The 14,226-nt window shown below is 41.4% G+C and overlaps 1 protein-coding gene across 7 annotated transcripts in view; it reads right to left on the bottom strand.

The window, feature by feature from the left end:
• ARHGAP26 (Rho GTPase activating protein 26) overlaps positions 1–9,421 on the bottom strand; it is a 315,168-nt gene extending 305,747 nt beyond the window's left edge. For 2 of the 7 annotated variants that reach the window (XM_043491279.1, XM_043491281.1), the window contains exon 1: positions 6,921–9,421. In XM_043491279.1, coding sequence (XP_043347214.1) covers positions 6,921–7,074 — 154 coding nt within the window. In that variant the 5' untranslated portion in view covers positions 7,075–9,421. Of the gene's footprint in view, positions 1–6,485; positions 6,890–6,920 lie in introns of those variants that run through there. The other 5 variants (XM_043491280.1, XM_038413988.2, XM_038413986.2 and 2 more) reach the window with 5 other exon arrangements.
• Positions 9,422–14,226: the final 4,805 nt, after the last annotated feature.

The following is a 14,226-nucleotide window of genomic DNA, read 5'->3' as shown; positions in this document are numbered from 1 at the left end:
AGATACTCAACCCTGGTCATTTATCATCATCAAAAGAGCCAACCCTTCACACATATCCTGTGTCTAAACCAAAGTGAAGAAGATATGAAACAGTCAACAGAAAGGGAAAGAATGTAAAGAGACGATACTCTCAAGCAGATATTTAAATAGCGAGTTTTATCACATCACTTGCACTAAAAGATCTTGTACTTAACCCCCACATCCACTCCTTTTACTATCTTAGTAGATTTTTCCCAAACTGATCAGGGTGGTTGCCATTCTCATCCAAATTTGCTTCACAGCTCCTCACGCACTCATTGCGGCAGCAGGTAACAGAAGGAAAAACAAAACCACCACAGAGTCAGAGTTTTAAGGCCAGAAGGAACCACTCGATCATCTAGACTGACCTCCTGTATATTACTGGCCACCAACACCAGCATACTAAACCCAACAACAGAAATGAGACCCACAGGAGACTAGACTATTACGTGCCCCACACAGGCTTAGGGAGACATCATGATTGATGCTATACAGAGACTTTTCTGTAGGCCTTACAACTGAGTGCTTAACAAGCCAGAAGGAAATTTACTACCTTAAGATATAAAAAAAAAAAAAAACCAAACAGTTAGGTCCTAATCCTGCTACTTCACTTTTCTGTGCAAATAAAGAGCAAGTTTGTTGAACATCAACAGTTATATCCAGATACAGACTTCGGCAAGTTCTACCCCAGGCCACTCCAATGGTTCTGCCAGACACCTCATGATTCCTCCACAATGATTTAGTGAACAGTTGGACAAAACAACTGAGTGGTCTCAATGGGACCAATCCTGCAAGATGCAGGGCACCAGTTCTTTCTGAAGTCATTGGGCTTTCCACATTGAAGAACAAAGAGGAGATGTTCAGAGGAAGAAGTTAAAAGGGCCAAATTCTGTTCTGTCACACCAGTGTAATTCCACTGAAATCAATGGATTTACTATAGATTTACATCAGTGTAAGAGAGCAGGATCTAATTTACTTTAAGCCACTTTGACAGCCAATGTTTGGGACAGGCAGAGAAGAATACAAGCAAGGAAGAAAATACACATTCTGAAGCTGCTACCCTTTAAAACTTTTTTGCAAGCAAGCCTGCTGAAATAGCTCCGATTAGTCTAGTCCTGCACCATGGTTGTGTGAAATGCATTTTCAATTGTGACCCAATTCAGCATCACCTTGCCTCTAGAGGCAAAAGGTTTAGTGCACTAATCAGGGGTTCTGTGGTGCACTTGATCTGTATTTGGAAGCATTCCAGTGAAAGTGTTTTACAGAAGGTGCTTTTGGGGAATTCATACATCTCAATATTCTGTGATTAGGAGATGACGTTTCCCCCACAAACACCACCACCTCCTTTTGTTCTTGACTTTTCCTTTTAAAAGGTTTACCAACCCATTTAAAAACAAAAACAAAAAACAAAAAACCTGAAATTCTATTCTTGAAAAGGTCCGTACAGAGGAAAAATAGTCATTGCCTTAGCTAAACTGATGTTTCAGTACAAATATATTCACCTAATATAAAGGGGTTGTTACTTTGCATGGCATTCTCAAGACAAACAGGATTCACATGCACTCTCCAACTAACAGGTCTGACTCCATCACACTTCCTCATGGAAGAAGTCTCAGTGCTTGTATACACTGGCACTTAACAGCATTGCAACTTTCTCACTCACCCGAGTGCAGCAAGTTTCAGTGCTGTAAAGCACCAGTGTAGACAGTGCACCAGCGCCGGGAGCTGCACCTCTCATGGAGGTGGATTTAAAAAGAGTGCTGGGAGAGCTCTCTCCCAGAGCTCAGCCATGACTACACAAGCCACATTAAAGCACTGCCATGGCAGCACTTTAGCATTGCCAGTGTAGACTGGCCCTTAATTCTACCTTTAATGCAATTACTCCATGAGAAAGGGCCACAGAATCAGGGCCCTTTTAAAAGGCATACAAATACAATTTAGGGGCAAGTGCTCAGACTTTAACTCTCCTAGACTATTAGGAATAGAAAGTCATATCACTATTATTTGTTTTTCCATAGCGCCTACAAGCTCCAATCATGGACCAAGACCCCATTCTTCTAGGTTCCATACACACGGCACAAAATCACCTTTAAGTGCACAGTAAGTGTAAAACACTGCAGTCTCATTAGTGCAAGCAGTAGAGTTTGACATTGTTATTGAAAAACCAATACAAAATTGTCCTAAATAGAATGTCTAGGAAGTTACTTAGCATTACTGGATATTAGCAATCTCCAGACCAGTAACAGACGAACCAACACTTTTTTGCACATTCGCAAGAAAACTTATAAAAAGGAACTCATTCATTGCAATAGGGTGGGTTGGGTTTTTTTTGTTTGTGTTTATAAAAAAAAAAAAAAAACCACACAATTAAGACCCATCCCAAGACTGGAACCCTCATTTAATGAAATTAGAGAATTAAAATGGTCACAGACAGATATGATGTGTATTCACATGGGTTACATGTTTTAAGCTGATTATGCTGCTTTATACTCATATGTTCGTTTAAGAAAACGAAAGGTACATCTACACTGCAAAGAAAAACCTGTGGCAGAGTCTCAGAGCCCAGGTCACTTGACTCTGGCTTGTGGGGCTCTGACTGAAAGACTAAAAAAAAAAATTGCAGTGCAGACATTCCCAGGTTGGAGCCTGGGGTCCAAGACCCTCCTCCCTTGCCAGCTATCAGAGCCCAGAGTCCAGCCCAAGATGGAACATCTACAGTGCTATCGACCCGGGCTCTCATATTCACTGCTGTGGGTTTTTCTTTGCACTGTAGACATACCCACACAGAATGAGTCTGCACAGAATGAGTCTGCTTTTAGAAGAGGAAGACAGTATGCGTGTTAACCAGCTCTGACATCCCTTATATCCCTCTTTTCACATGACATTACTTAACTTGCAGTTCATATTCCTCCGAACAAATCATTTCTTCCAAAACTTTTCACTGAACGTCCATTAAGCTATTTTAAGAACTGCACTACAACAATGTTCAAACCCTCTATGTATTATGGCTGAAGAGTATGGTCCATTTTGTAATTTAGATTATAAACACCTTGGGGTAAAGAATGCATCTCTCAGGTACACCCAGGAGAAGCAAATGACTTCAGATTTGCACAGGAGTAACAGATCAGAATGCAGATCTACCTTCCTAGAACACCGACACAAAGAAAAACATTCCACAGACCACAGTACTGTAAGCACCGATTGCATCATAGCACTTATTAAAGTACCCAATCTGTCCCTCTGAAAATACAATATGTGACACCCTCCCTCCCTTCTCCTCCCCCAATAGAGTTCATTTCAGTTATTACAGAGCATACTTGATTTTAGCCAAAAGGCCAACACAATAGTTCTATACTCCTAAAGTTTTCACTTCAGTAACAGATCAAGCTGATCATTGCTCAGGCAAGTTCAGAACAGGATTGCTCAGAGACGTCAGTTGTCTATCCTGTCAGAAAATAGCTCATTGCGGTAATAAGCTAAGAGAAATTCAATGCAGTCCATTCTAACCCATTCCCTCTCACACAATATGCCTGCTAGTGTGATGCTGTTAACAGCCGTTAGTCATATGGGCCTGATTCAAGGCCCAGCAAAGTCAATGCAAAGACTCCCCTCGACTTTCCCACTGAAGTCGCTTGGAGTTTTTGCCACCATCTTATTCAGGGCCAGGATTTCATCAAAGATGTTTATTGAAATGAAGGTAGGAAAAAAAACCTGAGTCATAAACCGTTCTTTCCTTCGAAGAGACCTACACACTTTCTTCCACCACAATTTAGATCAAGTTGCAAAGTCTTCCTATCACCAGGCAATGTTGTAACTCATCCTTGTCGCTGCTGGACCAGAATCATCGTAGCTGTCTTGGATATATGGAAAGTGACACAGATTCCAAGAATTAATAGCCAAGAACATACAAGGGCAACTGCAACATCTTACCACATACGCAGATGCCACTAAAGAAATGCAAGTCACATTAATTCAGGGTAGCATAAAAATATTGTCATAAAGCCTGATCTTGGCAAGAAGACAGAAAGCATTCCTAGATCTGGTGAATTCCTTTTTAAGGAAAGGCTGAACTAGACTTTGATTAATCCAGAGAAATTTCAAATGTATGTTCCACTATTGTACTGGAAAGAGATATGTTGGCTTCAAAAGACACACGACTTGTAGATGGCTTACCCCCAAACAACATGCTGATACCCAGCAGGAAAAGGGTCTCTTATGATGCCACAGAATTAAACATGCTGTTTAATACATCAGGTCTGCATACAAGCAAATCTGTGAATGCTTATTCTTTGACAGTCAGTCACCCAAAGTGTAAAGAAGTTCAAAGGAGAATCCTGAAACACAGAACATCTGTGGTGAGATTACAAGTGTAAAGGACCTAAACACCTGTAGGCTCAGAATTTGACCTGAGGGGGAAAAAGAGCACAAATAAAACCCAACAGCTGCACTCAGCATTTATGAGGAACCCTCCAATGACAAACCAGAATGCAGGAGCCCTGGATAGGAATGTCACCTGTCCTGATTTTCAGTGGGTAACCTTCTGTGTTTTAGAATCCCAAAATAACTCGAGGCATACAAAATACCATGCTGTAGTGTCCAGATGTGAGAACATGGCAGCATCATGATGCTGTTGCAAATGAATTTGTTCTACAGGAACCACAGCCATGGAGGGTGGATGAGAAAGGTTTAGTCTCTCCTCCCACCCTCCCCCTTTTGTTTAAAAAAAAAAAAATCAAATTTTAAAAATAAATAAAAAATGGGAGTACATTTAGGTTACAAGATACTTTGACAATATGCTTTTAAGAGAGAGCATGAGAGACATTAGCCAGAGGAAATATCCATAATTTAGGGCCTCTCTACAGTGAAAAGGAATCTGTATAGGGGAGATTACATTAAGAATATAGCACCTCCAAGATGGTATTTAACATGATTTACTCCTACTCGGGTAGATAAAAATCTAACCATGTCACACCTATATTAATCAGGGCTGTAACATGATTCAATTATACCAGTTGGATCCCAACTACACAAGCAAATCTAAGCTTGATATATGATAGAGCAGGGTGGTGGAGCTAAGATATGTAAAACACTATCCCTACAATATTTATATTGTAACTGGGACACCTTGTTTTTTCAGTGCTGGAGAAAGTTAATCTGAGGATTGCATCTTGATTCTGTCCACTTACAAAATAAAAAAATAAATGCTAGGATAAGTTAATAGTCTTAACCTAAAACCTAATTTTACAAGAAATTGTATCCCTCTTACAAAAATCACCACTTCAGTTTCCACAAACTGCTTTGGGCAGAGGGAGGAATAGGACCCAGTGCTGGGACAGGTCAAGTGTGAAATAAATCAGTAATTGTACAAAAACGTGTATGAACAGCTGACTGCATAATGCAAGGCAGCAGGTGTTGTTACCAGTCTCTCAAGAGACGGATTTCATTACTGAATCCGCACTTCACCATATAACAACACGTATTTTTTAAAAGTAATATTCATGCAGATTTAGAATTCAAAAGCAGGTGCCAACACTTTTCCTTATGGCAGGCAACCGATTCGTCACTCAGCTTTTCAAGCATGTGTATTACAGGGTTTTTCCTGTGTGTTTGCATGCCCTATGAAACTCTGAAACCATTGCTAAGAATGCCCGTATTACCATTAATAAGAACTGCTCACAAATGTATTCCTCCTGAACTAATGGGAGAATAGACCTCAGACTAAAAACAGCTTAATTTAACATTAGTTACTTTCTAAGAGAAAACAGGAAAAGGACACACAGTAGTGTACAGCTCTTCCATTTTAATTTAGAAACAATGACAACCAAAAGTAACACCGATGATCTAGTGAACTGTCTTTTACTGCAGTCATATGTAAGCCACACTTCAAGTCCAAAAGTCATGAGGAGCAATGCTGCAGATAAGGTACAACATCCACACTGAGAGGAGTTAAACATTGCTAGTATTTATGAACCATGACCAAGTGGCATTTAGCCTAAAGATGTAGAGTCATGGGGATTTCAAAGCTATATTACAGATGCACTTTATCGGAGAGGAGAAGACTATACAATTCCACCACCACAAGGGTTGGATTTTTTTCTCCTTGAGGGACAGAATTGCGAACCAAAAAGGGGATATTCATCATTGTTTGTGTGTTTACTTTCCTGATTATTCAACTGGCAACATCTTCTGGAGAAGAAGCAATTGTCCTCGCATCCCCTCTCCTACTCTATTACAAGAAATTGAATAAAGAATTTCGACCAGGAGAGAGATAGCTCTGCTAAGAGCTAAGGCAGTAAGGAAAGAGAAGTGCTGCTCCCTTTTAAATAAGCCACCTGTAAAAACCATAACCTCTCCCCTTTCGTGAAAGCAGCTTCTCAGGTGGCCTCTCTCAGTAGAAATATGCTAGGACTTTCAGAAGGAGAAGGGAAAAAACTCATTGAAGACCAACCCATTTTTTATTTACATACCAAAAGGTGAAAGCCAGATTATTTACAGCTTGCCTGCAGGACTGCATTTTGGAAGACACCCCCAAGACATTCTCATTCGGGAGTTCCTTATCTTCCCCCAACACCTGTGCACCCCACCCCAAGACTGCCCATAGGCACATCTGTTACTAATTAAGCTATAGTACAACTGCTGAAAAACAATAAGGCATTAGCATGAAAGCGATCATACAAGATTAATACTTAGCTCCTATTTTTCCCCACAGCTTTCTGCTTCTACATCCAATACCCTTTCCAGATGCTTGTATCTGTCAGCCAGTGCCGCCCTGTTATTCCACCATGCAAAGGTATCCCGGGTGGCACTGGGTCAGATACATGCGATTCGGGATTCCTGGTCAGGTTTAAGCCACCATCATTCCTTCCCCCTGCCCTTCAGGTTTCTGACACGCTTTCACTTACTCTTGAGTGCTGCAATGAGCGACTTCCCATCTTTGATCAGCTCCTTGATGAATTTGTTGGTCTTGTCCAGCTCAGCTTCATGAGATTTCAGCGTCTCTCGGAACTGGGGGCTGTCCAAGCAGCAGTCACTAAATTCCAAAGCAGGTAGTCCCATGGTTTCCTCACACACCCCTCCAATAACCCTTTAAAAAAAAAAAAAAAACCTCACCAACGAAGGAATTTCCACTAGTGCAACCAAATAAAAAAAATACAAGTATATGTTCTTAGTCTATTTGAAACTTTATCCACAGAGGAACACCCCTCTCCTCTCAATTGGACACAGATTTCCAGGCACCTTAGAAGGAGGAAGGGGAATCAATTAATTAAACATACTAAGCAGGTCAGAGGAGTTAATGAGCCTCAGGGTCTGCACTGGGATCCGCCTCAGATGCCAAGGGGTGGGAACAGGAGAAGCAAAGAGGAGGGGGCTCGGGCTGCAGTAGCAGCAGTTGCTGCCGCCTGGGGACGGCTCATGGCGAGAACTTCCACACACGCTGCAAACCCCAGGGTGCCTCCGCTGCTGTCTCCCAGCCCATTCAATGCTGCTTGCTGCCTACAGTTCCCCTAGCAGGGCGAGAAGCAAGGAGCCCAGCGGCCTCACTCGGCAGCAGCCGCTGGTCAGCCCTGATGGCATCCGGGACCAATCGGGACGCTTCCCTTCCCCGTTGGAACGTTGTGTATCATTTTTCCGAACGCGCTTCCCATTGGAACGTCCGGGTATCTTTTTCTTCGAACGCGAGGCCGCCTCTTGCGCAGCCGGAGCCAATCGGCGCAAGAGTTGCTGGGGGCAGGGAGGGGAGAGGGAGGAGAGATGCCCCTGCGATGATAGAACAGGCGAGGGGGGGCGTGGCCAGGCCTGTGTCAAGTCGCATGAAGGAGGAGAAGGAACCCCCGCCGCCTCTTAAAGGAATAACGTTGCTACCGAGACCGCAGAAGGCATGGGGGAGGTGCTGGGACAAGAACAGGGGTTACTCAAGGACATTCCTCTGAAACCTGTTGCTACCAACCTCATGCGGGACCAGAGGAGACCCAACAAGAACAGTGCAGGAATTTGGGGGGTGGGCACTTCTTAGCCTCTGGTGGGATTCCTCTCCCTCTTAACACTACTAAACTTTCCCTGTCAGGAGAAGAGGACTTTCCTTGACAGTGCTGTACAAAAACTTTCTACACACCAACGCTGCATGGGCTTACATGGGGTACTGGAAGGCAGAAGACCTGGGGTCTGTTCCCACCTCTGCCAATAGGCTATTATGTGACCTTTGGCCAATCATTTCACTCCTCTCTGCCTCGATTTCCCCTCCCTTCGTATGTCAGGGTTATCTATATTGTAAGGAGTGCTGGTTGGGATAGTTTCTGTTTGTTCCTGTGACATATTGCAGTGAAAATAATATTTTTGTAAGTTTTGTTTAATTTTTTCTTCAAAGGTTTTTGAGGTTTTTCCAATAAAACTTCAACCCAAAAAGCGTGTTTGGTTTATTTTAAGTTGAAAACAGAAAAATGTTTTTTTCTTTGAATACTTGAAAAAATTTGTTGAAAACACATCAAAAGCAGAAATTTCTCTTCTGATGAAAAAATCATTTTTTCATCAAAAAAAGTTTCAAGCAATACATTTTGACTAGCTCTAATTGTAAGCACTTCAGGGCATGAAATATCTATTACTATGTCTAGTACAATGGAGCCCCAATAGTACTAAAACATAAACAGCCTGTGGATTATTAAATCCTGTACTTCTTTGTATTTATTTAAAGATAGCAATGTGCTTCGGGCTGTATAATGCACACGGAGAAGCCCTTATCCAAAGAATGTGTAGTCTAATAGTGACTCATGTCGAAGATTCAATGCACTGGGAAAACCAGAGCTGAGGATGATTTGCTCAGACCATTATACCAGGCCTATCTCTGTAATACAACATACAATTTTTCTGTCCTGATTCTGCAGCTGTGATGACAATATTCATATTTTTTAAACGTGGCTGCCACATACATGATCGCTTACAATATGACACTTTAGCATTTAAGTCCAAGCAGTGGTGGTACTAAACGGGTAAGGTAATAAGCAGACTTCAGTTGATCAGGGCTCCAAGCAGCTCAAAGGGGCCCCAATTTAGTATTACCCCCAAAATACTGTTCATCTTATTTAATGTGGACTTTTTAACAAGTGTATTAGTATATATAGTGTGGGTATATTTTTTGGTTTGTGGAAATAATGCAATTAGTAACTTTACCTGGGGGTAGGGGGGAGCCAAAAATATTCCTACTTAGGGCCCCCAGTAGGCTAGCATTGCCTCTGATCCAAGACTGTAGTAAACTGTTGTACTTTTTTAGTAAGTGTAATTTTCAAGAAAAACGTGTAATTTAGTGGGTCAGCTGTGGCTGGAAGCAAGTCATATAACCATTCTATGCTTTGGGTTATTTCGGCAATCAAATGGAGATGATAGTACTTCCCAGGGGTATTGTGATGCTTAAATCATTAAAATTCATCTACAAAGGGGAAAAATGAGCTTGTGTGCTTTTTTATTTCTTTATTCTATAAAGAAAGCCCAAAAGGTTTGTGGCTCTGGTTAAAGGGCTTGGTTTTGTTTATTTCTTTTGGGTTTTTTACATCAGAAATTCAGATCCTGTGTAGCCTAGAAGATTTCATAGCCTGGGGGCTCAATAAAGGTAGACCCTTATGTCTAATTCCAAACCATGCTGGCCTTTTGCATTGCCATATCATGATAAAAACTCGTATCTAATTTTCAGTCCACTCACAACCCTAGGTCTCTTTCAACATTGCTATTTTCCAATTACACCTCCGGGTTTCGCAAAAAGAAAAGGAGTACTTGTGGCACCTTAGAGACTAACAAATTTATTAGAGCATAAGCTTTCGTGAGCTACAGCTCACTTCATCGGATGCACAAAACCTCCGGGTTTGTGATTATTTCCCAGATTCATTAGCAGGAGATGAGAAATAAGACTTTAATCTTTGAAGACTTTGTCATGAAGGGTGGTTAGCCTGATTTAACAGATTAGCTCCACAGAGAGAGACTCTGTGGAGGTACCGTGACATGCTAGCAGCCGTACTCTGTCTTTCCAGGCTGAAAGTGTAGATGCAGTATATCTGCTCTAAATGTGTTGCACTCAGCTAGGCGTGTAGGATCAGGGATGTATAACTATACCGCACAAATTCAGGTACTTTCATTTTAAGATGAATATGTTTAATTTGGATGGGACAATATTAAATGAATGCATTTGATAAACCAAACAAGCACTGCCGCTGCCCATTCTCCTATCTCTCTATTCAAAACTGCCAGACACAAATTCCAACCCACAAAGCAATTACTATTGTTAATTCCTTTGGCTTCAACTAGTATGAGATGCATGGGGGCTAATTATCAGTATTAAAAAAGGAAACCGCATCAGTGATGGGTTGGCGGCGCTATGGCGTTCTCTCTTTTACTTCTTTCAGCAAATGACTCAGTCATGTTCAGGCTGAATTCATCCCAACTTCAGCCTGCTGCATTTAAAGGGATACTAACATACTTTTTATTCTACCAGAGCAACTGAGAAGAATGGTACCTGAGTAAAGCTTCTTCAAAGAAATCTGTGAAACCAACACAATGAATATTAAATACTAAATAATCCAGTACAATACAGCTTTAAACAGATTTTTGTGAACACCAGAATGAAACATCTCGTTTTCATTGAGATTTAATTTCTAGCCAGTCCATAACACACAACACAAAATATAAGCAAGTGAATATACATAAACCCAAATGGTCTGAAGCTGAGCTACCTTAGAGAGTGCCTTTCTCCCTATGCACCATCACAATGGCTGTGATCAGCTGTGAGCCCTGTTGACAATCCCTGGATGAGCACTCTCAGCAATCAGTATTGAGCTCTGGAATTCCCTTTCTTGTGAGCTGGTACAGACTAACACGGCTACCACTCTGACACCTGAAATCGTTTCCTGTCAGAGCTCAGTCAGGCTCAGGAGGAGAGATTTCTAATTCTGGCTGTGCCTCTGCCTTCCCATGTGTCCTTGAGTAGCCACACTGCCACCTTTGTTTCCCTCTCAAATGAAATGGGAGTAACAATAATTATTTGAGCATAAGCTTTCGTGAGCTACACCTCACTTCATCGGATGCATATGCTCAAATAAATTTGTTAGTCTCTAAGGTGCCACAAGTACTCCTTTTCTTTTTGCGAATACAGACTAACACAGCTGCTATTCTGAAACCAATAATTATTTGCCTACATCAGGCATAATGTAAAGTTTAATTAGCTAATGTTTACATAGCCTTTGTTCACTATTATAAAGTGCTAAATATTATTATTTCTCACTTTAAAATTGTCTACCATTGATGTTTGGTTTTGTCTACAATGGGCCAAAATGCCCCAGCATTTTTTATTGGTTTTGTACAACTTAAAATGTTATTGTTTTAGTTTAATGTTAACACATTGATGAGACCAACACTTGTCAAATGGCTCACACAGGAGAACCTATAACTAGTTGGACACTCACAGTAAATGTAACTGGGGCTGAAAGCTGAATTCTGTACAAATAATTTGGACTGGCACTATGGGGACAAGTATACCTAGTAAATATTTCCTGATGTTTATCATCAGAGGGATATTGGGAGTCATAAATTTTATGGGAACAAATGCTAGATGAGGCATTTTGTAAATAAACTTAATATTTTTACTTGTTCTGTTCTATATGGGGAGACGGTTTTAAATGATGTAAAATCTGAAATATGCAATATGAATGGTAACAGGGGAGAGAATAGAGTCTAATATTATTGCCTTTGAAAGCAGAGAAAACCTTATTTATTTTCCCTTCCTGTTGCTCTACCAAATTGCATTATGCAACCTGCTTTTCAAGCAAAAATCAGAGGATGTCACACAACCACAAACAGTAAAGGAAACAATGCAAAATGAAAATTTTGCTGTAATTTTATGATGGGGAAATAAGACTATGCAAAGTCATTGTCCTGTGTGACCAGTGACAGGATTGGAAATCACTCCTCTTAGCAGTCAAATCACAGTGCTTCCTCAGTGGTTCTGTACTTTTCTTTTTTCCTGCCTACTTCTGACATGAGCATCAGAATAAATTCATATTTGAGATCCCAGAGTGCTGTGTCTGTTGGCAGAGGCAGGAGTGCAGGAACTGGAGAGGAATAATAGCGATTGATGCATTCCAAACAAGCTTTGTTGAGATCATGCATCCAAACTGTCTGTAGCAGACTGCCATGTAGCAAAAAGAAACCAAAGCTTCTAAATCTACTCCTTAGACCTTTGCCAACTTCTTGTGCCCCTAGGTATACTTGCATGGTTTGTGATGCTTCAGCAACCTTTCCACCTAGTATAGCATCAAGTCACATTAATTTGACACATTTTGGGTCCTGATCCTGCTCCCACAGAAGCCAATGAAAGCATTCCCATTGACTTCAAGGGATGCAGGATTGAGCCCTTCATTAGGACAAAATGAGTATTCTCATGCACTTCTCCAAGGCATTTACAGGCTATTACTGAGTCACACAAACAGACATGAGGGGTGAAGGGGCAGTATGTGTGTGTGTGTGTACATGGATGCATACACAATTGTTACCGATTTGTCAGAAGATATTGAATGCTGTCATATCTCTTCAAAATGTCTTGCACCAACAAATTCAGACACAGCAGGCAACACGGCAGTTGTACAGTCAGCTAGCATTCTCTGATCTCGCAATGTAGTCTCCATTGTCAATAATCATAAAAAAAGGGTTGTGGAGAGGGATGTAACTTAGGAGTTAACACCACACAGTAATTTGGTCTTGAAGCTTTGATGGTGGGGTTGGCTGCCTTGTAACCTTTTTTAAACTCCAAGAAGCTGTCAGGGGCATTTAGATTTCAGAAACCTGGAGCTGAGTGAGATATTTCTTGGAATGACACCCACTGAGCTATGTGTTCATTTGTTCACATTCTGTTTTTTATGTGACCATATATTGCACTCCCTGTCTCTCTCTCTTAAGGAATGTGTTTTTTTTATTAAGCTGGGCACAGATGAGTCATTGTGTATACTGCAAAATGTGCTCCAAATGATATATTAAGCCATAGCAATGAATCTGTATGAACCCCCTGTTATAAGCCAAAGAGAATGGCTATTGCACTGCTAATCGTTGTGCTGGTACTTTGCTGTCTGCAGTCTCTCACAATTAACTGTTCATTGACTATAGATTCTGAACTCCAAAAGAATCACTGTGATGTACTGTATTTGTCAGGACAGTCACCTCTCAAGCCTCCACTTTTTTGCCCAGTGCAACCAGGTCATACTTGACATATGCTATCAAACCTCACAGATCTCTTTCCTTGTACAGCAAACAATCTTGGAAACATCTTCTGCATTAGGGTAGAAAAATGTTTCTTAGATTAGATGCTGATGAGCTTTTGCTTTCATATTCAGGTGGGACAGCTCTCGGCAATGAGCTATAAACACCACTGCCCTGACCTTTCTTTTGTCTTGGAGTCACTTTTTTAGGCAGCCGGGTATGTGGCTTCCCATCCTCTCCCAGGACAATTCCCCTCTTATTCCTCTTTTAGTCTTTACCAGGTGAAGAGTCTTCAGCATATTTCTCTTTCTTTTCCCATTCCATCCGCTCATCCTAACTCAGTTAAGCAATCTCAGTTTACAGGTCAAGGCCCTGATCCTACAAGCTGATTGGCAGAGGCAGCTTGGAGCACCTTGAAGGCAGTCATCAGCTGAGAACTACACTACTGAAGCAAATGGTGCTCTCCAGTGGTGTAGGATTCAACACAGGTGGAGGAACTTGCGAGAATCAGGTCTTTAGAATACAAATTATTCTTGGGATTCAGGCTCTAGACTGTCTCCAGGAATGCTGCTAGTGCCACCAACACCAGGGACAGTAGCACTGTACAGAGGTATATCAAAATGCCATGAATATGCCTGTGGGCCTCAACATGGGAGCCTTATATACCTCATAGCACAGGTACACGTCATACCTCCATGCATCTGAAGAAGTGCGGGGTTTTACCCATGAAAGCCTATGCCCAAATAAATCCGTTAGTCTTTAAGGTGGCACCGGACTCCACGTTGTTTCTGTGGCTACAGACTAACACAGCTACCCCTCTGATACCTCATACCACAGATCTTTTTATTCGTTTCGATGGGGGACACTTTTTTCTTTTTTATGAAGGCAGTGGCGGGGGATACTGTCAATGAGCCTGCAGTGTCACCACTGTCAGAAGAAATGTGTTGCGTATCAAGTTGCTTCTCACTTCCCCTAGTT

This window comes from Dermochelys coriacea, chromosome 8, assembly GCF_009764565.3.
Source record: "Dermochelys coriacea isolate rDerCor1 chromosome 8, rDerCor1.pri.v4, whole genome shotgun sequence".
Taxonomy (NCBI): domain Eukaryota; kingdom Metazoa; phylum Chordata; order Testudines; family Dermochelyidae; genus Dermochelys; species Dermochelys coriacea.
The sequence above is the reverse complement of the archived record's forward strand: the minus strand, read 5'-3'. Positions and strand labels throughout refer to the sequence as shown.